The 15,529-nt window shown below is 41.9% G+C and overlaps 1 protein-coding gene across 1 annotated transcript in view; it reads left to right on the top strand.

Moving 5' to 3' along the window:
* The window catches only part of SLC35F1 (solute carrier family 35 member F1), a 249,613-nt gene that overhangs the window by 208,774 nt on the left and 25,310 nt on the right, over positions 1–15,529 (top strand). The window contains exons 4-6 of the mRNA XM_086461268.1: positions 2,806–2,965; positions 8,233–8,389; positions 14,735–14,787. Coding sequence (XP_086317394.1) covers positions 2,806–2,965; positions 8,233–8,389; positions 14,735–14,787 — 370 coding nt within the window. The remainder of the gene's footprint in view (positions 1–2,805; positions 2,966–8,232; positions 8,390–14,734; positions 14,788–15,529) is intronic.

Genomic DNA, 15,529 nt, shown 5'->3' with positions numbered 1-15,529 from the left:
CTTTCTCCAAGGTGATACAGGTGCCTGCCTATGTGAGCTTCTCCACCTTGATTTGACACCAGCTACCAGTTAAGTTAGACTCATAGAACAGCCCAGCTTGGAAGGGACCTCCAAAGATTGCCTGGTCCAACCTGTTGTGGGAATGGGACCATAGATGAGATGATTTAGCACCCTGTCCAATCACATCATGACAACCTTCGGTGATGGGGACTCTATCACGTCCCTGGGGAGGCTGGTTCTTCCAGTGATTGATTGTTCCCGATGCAAAAAATTTCTTTCTTATATGGAGATGAAACCTCTCCCAGTGCCACTTGTAGCCGTTACCCCTTGTTTTCTTCGTGTGGCTCCTGGTGAAGTAAGAGCCTCCATCTTCTTTGTAGCCACACTTTAAGTAGGGGGCAACTGTGATGAGGTCAGAAAACTGTGAGTTAAGCTCACCTGTTCAATGCTGCACTGGGAGGGAAAGGGATAGAGGCATTCACACCTTCAGGGATAGCTATGAGCAGTGTAAGGAGTAACTGCCTCCCTACTGTTTGGTACCACTTTCCCTCCGTCTTCAGCAGAGGTAATGGGTGCACTGTGTGCCAGCACAGCTAATGAAGAACACACAACCAGCATGTACAGGCATGATGATATGAGCTGTGGATTGAGAGGGGAGGTGTTGAACTGTGTCCACATCACATAGGTTACACTGAAGAGTGAGCTTGCCTCGGATGTGCTGCCTACTGCTGGTACATGCTAGGACTGCGTTGGTGAAGTGCAGAAATCCACAACACATGAGAAATAGGCAGTGGATGCTACCCATGCAGCAGTGACATCTGTGCTGGCTAGGTGGGACTCGTCCCGCCTTCCAGCAACAAGAGAAGGCTGTGGTGCCACCTCACCTGCACCACATGCCAGGATTTAATGCGTACGCCTGGTAGGCACTGCCCACCACCCCTCCCTGCTCCAGAAGCCTGCTGCTCCCAGCTGAGTGACTTCTGAAGTTGTTCTTGTGTATGTGGTGTCTGGTATATGCATGTTTTGCAGACTAGTTACTGAGTGTTTTCTGTGTTACATGCTGGAAACGTTACCAGCTTTTCAGAGAGCTCCTATGCAGATGAAGGACCTTGATGCAGTTCTTTCAGACCTTGTCCCTTTTTGTGTTCAGTCTGTGAAGGGCGGTGTTTTGGTGACTGCTGGAGGAAGTTTTCACTGTAAAGGGGCCTGACCATACCTTTTAGATGATTAGCTCTCATTTAAATGCAGAACCTGCTTTTAGCACGGACCCTTCCCGTTTGTAATTTTTCTCATCTTTTCTGCAGTTCTTTGGGACTGTTTGAGCCTTCCGAGAGCAGGATGGTCCTGCTGCAGAACCAGTTCTCTTCTGAAGGCTTTTGCTACTCACGGTCTGGAGAATCATTGAAATGAATTTGTTTCCACTGCACACTCTCGTTTTTCAAACAGAGTTTCAGGGAAATTATCCTTAGTCAAAAATTGGCTTTTATATTTTTGCTGATGCCCCAAATTTAATATTTATTACATAGGTATCTCATATGTAAAGAGTAATTTTTTAAACACTGGAATTCTAGAAATCATTCAAAAATTTTTTTCTCTTCAGATAAGGCATGGATAAAGAAGTTACAAGGAATGTGATCATTATTTGATAATATGTAGTGTGCTTAGTGGTAAATCGCACTCAGAGAGCAAGTGGCAGGTGATAGGCCCAAAGGGAAGAAAAACCATCTAAAATCCAGGTCACAACATCTGGAGTAGTTTTCCAAAACTATGGACACAGTCTCCTCCTTCGGTTGTTCCAGACATTTTCATGAGGAAGAAGATGCAATCATATAACTCTGGTTCCTGCTAAATCAATCAGCATTGAACAGTAGCGTACCCTGCACAGTTTGTTAAATCCCATTGTTAGTCCACAGAATTGCGACTCTTAATTATGGGTATCCTTTTAGGAAGTGGGATTAAAGTCAAGTTTCTTTGGGTGTTTCTTATCCAGGATTTTTGTTTCCTGGTGACATACTACTAGTTTCTAAAATATGTTTTAATTTGAAAATCTCAAGGTCCTCTCACATTTGGTGCATTTCTCTTTTTGTCACAGGTTCTCTAGGTTTATTGCTGGGTGTCTCTGAAAAAAACAATTAAAAGTTGTGTTTCATAACACTTATTTGAGAAAGCTCTTACCTGGGGTCTATTGGCAAGAAGATTGAGTTTCTTGCGCTGCAGGCAAGGTGGTTTTTTGGTTGGTTTTTTTTTTTTTCCTTCAGAGACATATGGGACTGTATTTTCAAGGAGTTAACAGTCCCCACAGGGGGCAGATTTTTCATAAGTATTCTGCATGCGGAAACCCCTTGATTTATATGTCCAGATTTAATAAATCTGGTCAACTTGTGTGTTATGAACATTCCTGCTAATTGGACCTGAAATGACTGAATTAAAGCATATGTCTAGACTGCAGGAAAACCGCCCTCAGTCTTTGTCCGTTAATCACCAGAGGTCAAGACCAGATGGAGTGGTGGGGCCCTCTTTTGGCCCAGGTTTCCCTCCCATGGATTTGAAATATGCATCTGAATCCAAGAGCAAGGCAGTTGGGTGTTACCGTAGAGCTCTCCTGAATTTGTGGAACAGTCATGAACAGAATAGTCTTATCCTCTGTCTGATGGATGTCATAACCACTTGAATACACTTTCTGTCTGGTAGAAAGTGCTATTACTAACTAAATAACCCTGCTACCCTCTGCTGGAATCTATCCTAGTATTTTAGGACAAAGTGTTAGCAGGTTGATTTGTTGATTTTTCCTGTCTTTCTTGACAGCTCCTAGACTGTTTTGTCATCCCAGTGGTGATACTGCTCTCCTGGTTCTTCTTACTGGTACGATACAAGGCAGTACATTTCATTGGGATCGTGGTCTGCATTCTGGGCATGGGCTGCATGGCAGGAGCAGATGTCCTCGTTGGGAGACAGCAAGGAGCAGGTGAGTAAGGATGGATGGATTGTATGACCAAGTTCTGTTCAGAGAAACCATTAACCAGAACACGTCAGATTGGGAGAAAAAAAGGTGGAAAATTGTCAATAAACCCTGTGCCTTCATGCATCCAAAGCACTGCACCATTCAAAGTTGCTTTTTTGTCAGAAGGGACAGAGAACAAAAACGTGTCGACCCTTAGGAGTCAGCCCTGCTGCAAACAGTGTCTGCAGCACAGGTCACCCTCTGTGCAGGCTGGAGGGACAAGCTAAATACTTGTAGTTTCATTCTGTTTTGGCTTAGTTGCTTGACTTCAAACCTCAGTTGCTTCCTTTCCAAATTGGCTGCAACTTTGAGTCATAAGCACCTTCACGTCCACTGTGTACTCTCTACTTCTCCTCAACTTTGCTTCTTTTATGTACGGAGATGGGGTTGCTGGGTAGATGTTAAAAGACACTGAACCTACATACTAACTGTACCAATTGGGTTTTGCACACAGTCCCAGAGTAAAGGTTTGGGATTTGCCTGTGTCATTGTTGAAAATAACCTTCTTGTGTGTAAAAAGTTCTTTTTCATGTGCAGCATCATATGAATAATGTGCGTGTGGCTATTAATGCCCACTAGACAGAGATAGATTTCAGCGATCAACTTCCTCTGTCACATTGATTTCTCTAGTGCCAACCCGAATGATGTGGGAAGGCTGGAAATTCTTTTCAAAGATTGTCAATTAGGCACAGTTTTCATTCTTAATTAAAAGCACTGAATTGTGAGCTGAGCATAATACACTGGGATTTAAAATTCTTGACTCAGCTTTCTGAATACAAATGCAAGTGCTGTAAGACCTGCATTTGCCAGGATGCTACTAAATAAAACAAAGGAGTTTGTGACAGTACTCACCATATCTCCCTTCCCCCCTTTATCCCTGTCCTTTATCCTAAAAGGAGACTTTTAGTTCATTGGTCTCCTCCAGAAGTAGCCCTGCCCCAGCCAAAAAGTAAAGAATATACTCTGTACTATGAAATCAGCCAGCCAAAGCTGCATTGGGAATGACTGCTATCAGAAGGACTGGGATTTCAACCCTGCTTTCCAGAGGAAACATCCCGTGTCCCAGAAATCTAGAGAGTAACATGCTAGGGCGGGGGCATTGTGGATCAGCGGGAGTGTGTGGGGCAATGGGCCTCAGCAGATAAGGAACAGGTTGAAGAACACTGACATTTTGCCATCCAACTGCAATAGTTAGATGTTATTTGCCATGTTCATTACTAAAGCACAGGTATATCTGTTAGGTAATTTGTCCAGAAAAATCTGTTAACATGCGTTTTGGCCTTTTAATTCAGACCTACACATGAAAAACTGTGCTTACTGCTATGCAGAGACTGCAGCTTTGTTTTTTTAAGTGGCAAAATGATCTTAATGTTGTTGTCTTTAACAGTGTAAAATAGATCAGCTAGTTTAATTTGTCTGAAGGGGTAAATTATACATTAAAAATCAACAAATAAAAATAAGTTTTGGCAGCAAAAGAAAAAAAAAAAAAAAGGGGTTCCACGCCATTTGTAGGAGATTTCCTAGGACTGGGCAAACAAAAGAAAAGAATACACCAAAACCAATGATGCTGTATTAGTCCTCAGTAAACTCCTCTGTTTATCCTATATTTTAGGGGACAAGATCTGTTGACGCCTGTGTGTCCCTGCTGACCGTACTATTTACTGTATTAGAAGCGCCATAAGGCTCTGCTAGGCACCTACTGCATGCAGCAATCTAGCCTGCCATCTCTTACACTAAGGGAACACGAATTTAAAATGCATCACTGAGAGATTAACAGGTATTTTCCAAACTATCTGCAGGAATTAGGTATAATGTGCAGGCGTGCTCTCAATTTTTGATAAATGTATGGTAGTTTACCTCTTTTTATTGTATCCTGACTGATGTTTTGCACATTACTCAATGGGAAAAGCCAGTACTATCAAGTACTCTATCACCTTACAGGCCAAGTATACCTTAAAATAGCACTTTCCTGAACTAATACCCCTGCGATACCTTGGTACTTGTGCTCCTGTAATACACAGGGGTCTAAGACACAGAAGTCTAAGTGTTTCATCCAGAGTTTTGAAAGCACTTCACAGCTTCAGCTTACCACAGTCTGAAAACAAATCACTTCAGTGTTGGTAATAAGTATATGAGAGTATGTTTAGTCTAGGGTGGGACACATTGAGACTGAGACAGATTTTTAGATGTTATGATCATCAGTAATTACAACCAAAAGCAAAGAGAAACGCCTCTTAATGCTCGGGGTTAAGGTAAAAATGTGGCAAAGTGGCCTAGTGAGAGTGTGAAAAGCAATCGTGTCAGAACATAGTTCATATTGAAATGATTTATTTTACACTGTAGTGCTATAACTAGTCCCCAAAACATTAACTCCTTTCTGGACTGTATGAATTCTGCTTCCAGAAAACATGAAATATGCTAACAATGATTAATGCAAAGCGTGTTTTGCCAAGCTATGCCTTGTGTTTCTTCAGAAGAATGACCTACGCCATTAAATTGGTCAAGTACAACTGTATTAACCTAAAAGTCTTTAGAATAATTCTAGTCAGTTGATATATATTTCCTTAGCAATGAAACTAGGAGGTGCATGTGGATTTTACATTCGTGAAAATATGTCTATTAGGATATGTCAATCTTGGGAGAAAGTTTGAAAGTCAGCCTCTTGAGGAAGCAAAGAAAAGGCATTTGACAATGAGGATGCTAGGAATTATTAGGAAAGAAATAAAAAAAAACAGTATAAAACATTTTTATGCCAGTATATATAGTGTTTTGATGCAATAACCTCTTGAGTACTCTAGTCACTGCATCTCAAAAAGAAATGACCAGAGAATAAGCCTATAGAAGCAATGGAGAAAAGTGAGAAAGCTCTTCAAGGGCATAAAATGGCTTCAAGATGAAGAGACTATAGGCAGACTGGAACTTTTCATCTCAGAAAAGGCAAGAAACAGAATATGATAAAGGTGGATGAAGTCTTCAGTGGTATGGAGAGGATCAATACAGAATGATTCTTAAATATTTCTCACAGTCAGAAAATTAAGGGGTGCTAAATATAATTTTGAGGTTTCAGGCTTAAAAGCTAAAAACATGAAATACTTTTTAAGAGTAGGCCAAAAATATGTGGACTTTACACAAGTTAGTGAAGAATGCCTCAAGATCTATTAAGTTTGATGGTCTAACGACTTCCATCTCAGAAAATCCCTAATCGACTGAGGACTGGCTGATTAAAATCTCTCTGTGCTTCCCTATTTCTTTATGCTTTCCTCAGCCACCCTGTGCTGTCCAGTGTGAGAGGAGGGTCCTGGGCTGGGCAGACCCATGCTCTGACCAGATCTTGGCTTCCTCTTCTAGGAAAGCCCTGAAGGTTGAGGCTCACACTCCCCGAGCATGAGTGCGCTTTAGGGAGCACCATCACGGTGTGGTGCTTGGGGCCATCCCATCTCTGTGAAAACACTCAGCCCCTGAGCTGTCTTTGTTTTGCAGATGCAAAATGATGATATTTTTATCTCAGCAGTGCAGTACAGCCAAGCTCTAAGGTCAAAAGCTTTTTCAGGAGTACTTCCCCAAAGTGTCAGTGAGTAGCTGTAATAAAAACCAAATGAATGAGCTCAGTGAGGGATGATTGGAGCCACTGTGGAATATCAAGTGCATCAGGGGTATGAAGAGGTTTTGTAAAGTGCTGATGCTTATTTTAAATTAAGGACATCTTCCATGGCTGATTGCAAAAGAAGGCTAAAAGGAAAATAAGTACCAAATCTTTAAAAGATAAATAGTGAAATATAAACATGCTGTCAGTCAAGGTACATGCAAAACAGAAATTCAGTGAGAGACTGGATGAGTACATGAAAGAGAAATCTAGTGATGTTTGCTTCACAACACAGAAGCCACATCTCTGCTCTGAAAAATGCTGGAGACTAAGAGGGTATTACTAGGAGTATTTTAAACTTCACCCCATTCCTATTTGTCCCCAAACAACTTATACTTTTATGGTGCTTATAGCCAGTGTTGGAGAAAGGATACTGGATAAATGAACCCTTGGTCTGTCCTCATACGGCCATTCTTATTTTAATAAATTTTTTCTTACTGGAAATCTCAGCACTTTAATTTGGAATGAAAACTGAAGCCTTGAAAGAGCTACATAAAGAAAAAGAACAGATAATTGTGACCCAATCAGAATGTTTGACTTCCATTTTTATTTACTACAGTGATTATTTTACTAATCGATAACAATGAAACTTACAAAGGCGAGAACTCAAAAAATAAATCAAGAGGTATTTTGAAAGAAAACAAGGTTTCTTTCAAAACAAAAATGCAGTCTAGTACTTCAGCATTTCTACTGAACCTTTTCAAAGGAAATTCCATTATATCCAGCCTTTCAGAATATGGTTCTGCAGCAATGTCTGACAGCTTTGTGAAGCTGTAGCTCTTGTAGAAATCGTTTAACAAGCCATATGTGCAAAGGGAATTGCATGCATCAGTTTGCAAAGCCAGGGTCTCCGTTTTCAAGCTGGAACTTGATCCTGCAGCCCTCCACATGCCACAGTGATAAAAGCCTCCAAGACTTAAAAAGATTTCAAACAGTCTTTGATAATACAGTGTTTTAGTAATTATGTGTACCTGGAGGTACTGAAAATACATCTTGGTGTTCATTGCACGTGTTAGGTACTGCTATGTTAATTGAACCTCTTTTAAAAATCTGTCATTATCATCACCCTGTCTACAGCCCATCCTTCTTCCTCTCTTTCTTGTCAAACAGCTTCATGCGAGATTGAGGTCAATACTGGGGTTGTAATGATTTCTTCACTCATTTCGCAGGTACACGGAATTTTTCAGTTGGTTTCACATCTAAATACTGGACATGTTTTAGACTGGTTAGACTTCAAGATGAGATGCAAAATGCTCTGAATCGCATTCTGTCTGCAAAAAAAATAGTAATAATAGTAAAATAAAGGATTAGTCACTGAAGAATGCCACTTGGTTTCTATACTTTTTTTACAAATTTTTCAGATTCTCTTATCTACAACAAGAATAATGCTCTCCCTTTGCCTCTGCTAGATTTTGCTGGGGTATTGAATGAAAACTGTTAAAATGACAGAACATTTGCATTCAGCTTATTAACCCAGATATGGGCTACTTAGTGACTGAGGACTGAAATCTGTAGGGAAGAACTTGAAATGGTTCTAGACAAAACGTGGTTGTTTTGAGACATTCTGATTTTTCCCGTTTATTCCTAGGTGAAAATAAACTGATAGGGGACCTCTTAGTACTGGGAGGAGCAACGCTATACGGCATCTCGAACGTTTGTGAGGAGTATATCGTTCGAAATCTGAGTAGAGTGGAATTCCTGGGCATGATCGGACTTTTTGGCTCCTTCTTCAGTGGAATTCAGCTGTAAGTGAGCAGGTTTGAGCCCCAAGGTCATTCAAATAAGTGCAGATGTGGCCTCCATTGAGGTACTCTAACCCTCTCTTTGAAGGTAGCTATTTCCTGTGGAGATTAGGTGTCCTCCAATTGTGGAATGTGCATTGGTTTTCATATTTCATATTGGTGGATTTGAGTAACAACACAAGCTTGTACCTAAGTACTCTAATTCAAGGACTGGTGTGCTTGAGAAGCCATGTGGGGAGGGAGGAGCAGAAGACACATTCTACCATCTTTTTGCTGGAAGACAAGTGGATACTGCATGTGTTGGTCTGATCTGTGATTAACAAAATCTACAACTCTCTCTGGTTCTGTTTCATGCTTTCAAAAAGCCACTTAGATTTCTAAACAGATACAAAACAGGTCCAGTCAGAAGGTATTTTACTGATTAGCTTGTTCTGTGTAACTACATTATGATATGGCAGAAACAATGAAAAAGTCTTTAAGAAACTGGCTTCAAAATATTTAGTACTCAGGTGACTGTTGCGTGGATTTCAGGAACTACTTTCCTAACTATATACACATGCACCTAATGAGCATCTCACCTGCAAGCCTAAGAGTTGGAAGGTAGCTTCCAGTGTTGTAGTACTGTGACAGATGAAAGTGTAGTAAAAGTAACCATGCAAGATTGACACATTTTATGCATATCTGTCACTGGTGCTTGTCACACAGTATAACTTTTGATTATTAGTCAAAACCAAGTAGCTTACCTGCACATCTGAGCTACTCGGCTTCTAAGAACAGAGACTGATCAAAACAATGACCCATCAATTCCCACTTAATTAGTTCTATTTCTTTAGCCAGAAGCTTATTATATTTATGTGGTATCTGAACACATGACTTTAAAGGATTTATATTAACTGGCTGCCACGCAAGCAATTCCTTTTTTAAAAATATAGAATGCAAGAGCACGTAAATGCGCCTAGTATCTGTGTCTAAAGCATTTTGTTACCTACAGTGTTCATGATAGGTAGGTACTAACTGATTCTGAGAGCATCAAGGCAGTGCCCTTATCTTGCTCTGTGTGTGTAAACTGTCATGTACACGTCTCGTATTCCTCAGTTTAATTATAATGCCATTACCCTGTCTTGACCCAAGCATTTAGTCACAATTCAGGCTCTGTGAGTTGTTTTGCTGAGGAGAAGAAGCTGGTGCTGGAACAAGGCATCTTTGTGTACAGAGGACACAACTGGAAGGAAACAATAAGAAACCATTTATTTACTGAAAGCCCTAAAGTTTTTCTAGTCAAAACTTTGGCCCAAAAGTTCTTGCCAGCAGTTTTTTCTCCACTGACCTCTGCAGCTTTTTGCTGCTGGTGCTTTTGTGGCACTTTGTGGAGACCAAACCACACTTAGGTCATATATGTACATTTTTAACAAGGTGGCAAGAGCTTGCATATTGGGAGAGGCCAATAATGTTTCTGCTACTTGGTTACATGACACAATTCAACATTTTCTTACCTTTATCTGTAACGAAGAGCAGATGTCACGTAGTTATGTGTTCACAGAGACTTAATCTAACTAAACATACCAATTATTTCAAAGAGAAGCCAGCTATGTTACAATTGCAGACTTTCTTTGAAACACTACAGGCCACTTTGGTGCAACATAGGACCTTTAGGTCCTATAAACTGAAGTAGTCTGGGGAAGGAGTGTCTCAGAGATAGGGCCATTTCCCACCATGCTAGACACAGCACCAGTCAAAATTTGGTTGACAACCTCAAAGTGACTGAGGATGGGGAACATGTGTGCTGATACCACTGGAGGTGTAAGTCTCCTACTCATAGGATTTACAGTGCGCAATACAATTCTGAAGAAGGAAAAATATCAAAAACTGTGTGGTATTATGCTGAATATAGGAAAGACAAAAGTTTTGAGTATCTCCAGAGAAGGAGACTCCACAACACCCCTGGGCACCCTGTTCCAGTGCTCTGCCACCCTCAAAGTAAAGAAGTTTTTCCTCATGTTTGGGTGGAACTTCCTGTGCTGCAGTTTGTGCTCGTTGCCCATTGTCCTGTCACTGGGCACCACCGAAAAGAGCCAGGCCCCATCCTCTTGACACCTGCCGTTTAGGTATTTATGAGCACTGATAAGATCCCCTCTCAGTCTTCTCTTCTCCAGGTTAAACAGACCCAGGTGCCTCGGCCTTTCCTCCTAAGAGAGATGCTTCAGTCCCCTAATCATCTTCGTGGCCCTTCACTGCGCTCTCTCCAGTAGTTCCCTGTCCCTCTTGAACTGGGGGACCCAGCACTGGACACAGTACTCCAGATATGGCCTCACCAGGGCAGAGTAGAGGGGAAGGAGAACCTCCCTCGACCTGCTGGACACTCTTCTTAATGCACCCCGGGGTACCATTGACCTTCTTGGACACAAGGGCACATTGCTGGATCGTAGCCACCATGTCTCCAAGAAGACTTCCAAAAGTAGTCCGTTGTTTTCTAGAACAGTTTTGCAAGAGTGCTTAATATTAGACTGTAACGCAAAACAAACCCAGATGATGCCTGTTGGACAGCAAATGAAGGGCTAAGATGTCAGGGCAAACAGTGAAGTAAGGGAAAGAGTTGGCTAACTACCTGGTGAGGTGGTTTGACCCTGGCCAGATGCCAGGTGCCTTCCAAAGCCACTCTATCACTCCCCCTCCTCAACTAGACAGGGGAGAGAGAAAAAAAAAATAACAACAGGCTTGTGGGGTTGAGATAAGGACAGGGAGATCACTCAGCATTTACCGTCACGGGCAAAACAGACTCGACTTCAGAAAAATGTAATTTATTAACAATTAACTGAGAGAGGAGTAACAAGAAATAAAACCAAATCTTAAAACACCTTTCCCCCACCCCTTCTTTCTTTCCCGGGCTTAAATTTGTTCCAAATTTCTCTCCCTCCTCCCCCTGAGTGGCACAGGGGGGAAACAGGGAATGGGGGTTGCGGTCAGTTCATCACTCTGTTGTTCCTGCCGCTCCTTCCTCCCCAGGGGGAAGACTCCTCACACACTTCCCCTGCTCCAACGTGGGGTCCCTCTCACGGGAGAGAGTCCTCCATGACTTCTCCAGTGTAAGCCCTTCCAACAGGCTACAGTTCTTCACGAACTGCTCCAGTGTGGGTCTCCTTCATGGTGTGCAGTCCTTCAGGAACCGACTGCTCCAGCATGAGTCACTCTCACGGGGTCACTAGCAGCAAACCTGCTCCAGCGTGGGCTTCTCTCTCTCGACGGGCCACAGGTCCTGCCAGGAGCCTGCTCCGGTGCAGGCTTCCCACGGGGTCACAGCTTCCTTCAGGTATCCACCTACTCCGATGTGGGATCCTCCACGGGGTATAGGCATTCATCTGCTCCACCACCCTCAGGCTGCAGGGACACAGCCTGCCTCACCGTGGTCTTCACCATAGGCCGCAGGAGAATCGCTGCTCCGGCACCTGGAGCATCTTCTCCCCCTCCTTCTTCACTGACCTTGGTGTCTGCAGGATGTTTCTCTCACATATTCTCACTCCTCTCACTCGCTGCAATTACTGCTGAGCAATAATTTTTTTTTTGTTCCTCTCTTAAATACTTTATTACAGGGTCCCCACCACTGTCGCCGATTGGCTCGGCATTGGCCAGGGGCAGGTCCATCTTAAAGCCGGCTGGCATTGGCCGTATCTGACATAGGGGAAACTTCCAGCAGCTTCTCGCAGAAGCCACCCCTGTAACCCTCCCCGCTACCAAAAGCTTGCCACGCAAACCCGTTACACCTGGACATGGTAGAAAGAGAAGTTTAGCAGGTTGAATGTGATCAAAGCAGGGAGGAACTGTATATCAAAATAAGAGAAGAAATTAGTTGACAGGAGTTGGGGATACAGCAATTACCCAGCAAATGGACATAATGCTGTCTGAAGGAATCATATAATCATAGAATAACCTACTTTGTAGTGGCCCCCTGAAGATCATCTGGTTCAAGTTCCTACTCAAAGCTAGCTTCCAAGTTACATTGGGTTGCTCAGGAACATGTACAGTTGACTTCTTAATATCTCCAAGAATTGAAAAGCCAGTCCTGCTGGGCAACCTTTTCCAGTGTTTGACCAATATTTTTTTTCCTTATATCTAATGAGAGATTCCCATATTTCGACTTGTGTCCATTGTCATTCATCCTTGTGTTGTGCACCTCCAAGAACAGTCTGACTCTGTTTTTTCTGTAACTACCCATTAGGTATTTAAGACAGCAAATGTATTGTCCCATCCTCCTTCCCCTCCGCTTAGCCTTCTCTTCTTCACACTGAGCAATCCCTGCTCTTTCAGTATCTCCTCTTACATCATGTGCTCCAGCCACCTGACCATTGTGACAGAGCTCTGTTGTACTCCCTCCAATTTGTTAATGTCTGTCTTATTCTAGGCAGCCCAAAATTGGATACAGTACTCCAGACCCTGTCTGACAAATCAGGTCCTTAAACTTGCTGGCCAGACTCTTACTAACACAGCCCAGGATGCTGTTGGCCTTGTCTGCTCCAAGAACACGTTGCTGACTTGTGTTCAGATTGATGTCCACCAGGACTCCAAGGTTTAATTATAAAAAGCAGCTTTCTATCCAGTCAACTCCCAGCCTGTACTGTTGCATAGGGTTATTCCATCCCAGGTGCAGCAGTTCATATTTTTTTTTCTTGAACTTCACGAGGTTTCTCTTGGCCCTTTTCTTCAGACTACATTGTGGGTGGTCCACCCATCCAGTCCACACCTCTTCAGTCTCTAAGGTTTTTTCAGGAAATAATGTTGGAAGCTTTGCTAAAGTCAAGGTGGGTTATACCTCATCCTCTCATCCGTTCCCTCTCCTTTATTTACCAAGCCAGCCATCTCATCATAGAAGGCAGCCAGTTTGGTCAAGTATGGTTAGCTCTTGAGAAGTCTGTGCTGGCTGTTTCCAGTCATGCCTTCTTCATTTCCTGCAAATAGCTTCTAGGAAGATTTGCTCCATAATCTTTCCAAAGGTTACCATAAAGCTGGCCAGGCTGTAGTTTTTACTCTTTTTGAAACTGGATGTCGCATTTGTCTCTTTTCAGTCATCAGGGACCTCCTCCAATCACCACAACCTTTCAAAGATCATAGTGGTTCCAATTCTTCCGTGAATCTGGCATCACTAAATGGCAACTGCTGGCAAAGTTGCTCTTACCCCTCTTTGTTTCACAGATCATAATGAATCACAGACCATAGCATATTGTTTTAAACTTCTTTTGTATCAGATAGGCAATAGTATGAAAGCAGTGTTCTTACATTTAAGTTATACCAAAATTTGTTTGCCAGATCAAGAGACTTTGTAGTTTGTTTTCATGATATTCTTCAGGAATCGCTGATAAGACATACATACAAAGACACTTATAATTTAGTTATTTTGCAGACAAAATAACCTTATTATTATGTATGCAGTATTAGATTTGCCACACATCAGCAGCAAACAAATTAGAGTTTCCAGGATGCAGGTCTCTAGACCAGAGTAATTTGGAAGGCACTGAGTTCCTGCAGTTTTACTATTAGATTTCGTCTTCCACATGCCACATTTTGTACTGTGTACTTTGTTTTTCCATCTGTGTAATTCCGTGTTTTATACTTGTTTAAAACAGGGGCCAGACTAGCAAGCAGAGCTCTGCACAGCAGGAGTTATCTGGAAATCATAGATCAGAGGAAGAGGCTAGCTGAGTGAAAACCTAGCTCATGAGATACCTAATCTCCAAGGGTCTATTTGCCTGGATTATGAAGAGCTGACTTGTTGCCACCTTAAACTTTTCTGGATCTGGGATTTTGATGTTAATGTACAATGCAAGACTTACAAGATGTTGAAGTGGACTTCTGCAGCTTGGCCCAGCCTTTGCTTTTTTTCCTAACTTTCATTGCTGTGACTATTTGATCTCTCTCAGTGTGTAACAAATCACAGTATTCTCCCCAAAGCCAGCCTGTGATATCTATTTATTTGACACTGCAGAGCCACTCTGAAGGGTGAATAACTCAGACAGATACATTAATAATCGTTAAAGTTCAAAAGCTTTCAGAATATTAAGTCAGAAGGATTGAATATATAGGGGGATGGGCACTTTGGGCAGGTATACAGAGAGCTGGAAATAAACCAGTAGAAATTGCATGCTATCACATCTGATTACTGCCCTGAAGATCTTTCAAATACATGGGCACAGGGATAATGCCAGAGTGGATTAGCAAAGTCTGATTGCATTTGGTTCCTACAGAGATTTTTTGTTATAAGGTTATTTATGTTGTTTTGTCCAGCATTTGAATTGAATGAGTGGAAGTAATTTAACTTCTGTTCTCTTCCATCAAATTTTGCCTTCTCTTCTCTTATAGTGCAATCATGGAACACAAAGAGCTGTTGAAAGTTCCTTGGGACTGGCAAATAGGTAAGAAAACAATTTACCTCATTGAAGATAGTTGCTGAAGGAGGCGTAGAGACAACCAGTGTTTGGGGAGGCAGACACAAAATTTCACAGGAGCCAATGTTTGTGACTTTTCCAGCAGTTACTGCCAAACATTGAACCTCGTGCCTCATAACCTTTCTTAGATGATCTGTCCTCCCATTGCCGTGTTATGCCTTCCTTGCACCATTAGGTTAAGCATATGAATGCCATAAGATAATTATTCAGACAGCCGTGAAGTAAAACAATAATGGGGTTCCAGTTCTAAGATTCAATGCAACACTGGGACAAATAAATGCGGTAGTCATTAACAGCCAAACCTTTTCAATGAATGCTGAAGAAAGAAAATGGAACCTAACAAAAACCCCTAAAAAACTACTTGCAGTGCATATTATAGCCTCATAAACTCATTTCCAAGGGGAGCATTTCTATATGCAAATGGTTAATTGCTTCCAAGTAGTCTTGGTGGAGTATAGCAGATGTGTCTTTTAGACAAGTTTAGGTAGCATCATGTGCAATGAAGCTGTTACAGTGTTCTGATATACAGAGGATTAAATTTTCCCATTTCAGTTTGGAAGCTGAGTTTATGATCTAAGACTCCCTTCTAATTAGCCCAACAAATTGTTTGCTTTAAAAGGAGATCAACATTTAGGAGAGTCCCTATAATCACTTTTTTACTATTTATGACAACAGAAGAAACAAAAGGACACTAGTAGTATAGAGTGGT

Source organism: Leptosomus discolor, chromosome 2 (genome assembly GCF_034619465.1).
Source record: "Leptosomus discolor isolate bLepDis1 chromosome 2, bLepDis1.hap2, whole genome shotgun sequence".
Taxonomy (NCBI): Eukaryota; Metazoa; Chordata; class Aves; order Leptosomiformes; family Leptosomidae; genus Leptosomus; species Leptosomus discolor.
Note: the sequence above shows the minus strand (reverse complement) of the source record. Positions and strands in the feature narration are given on the sequence as shown.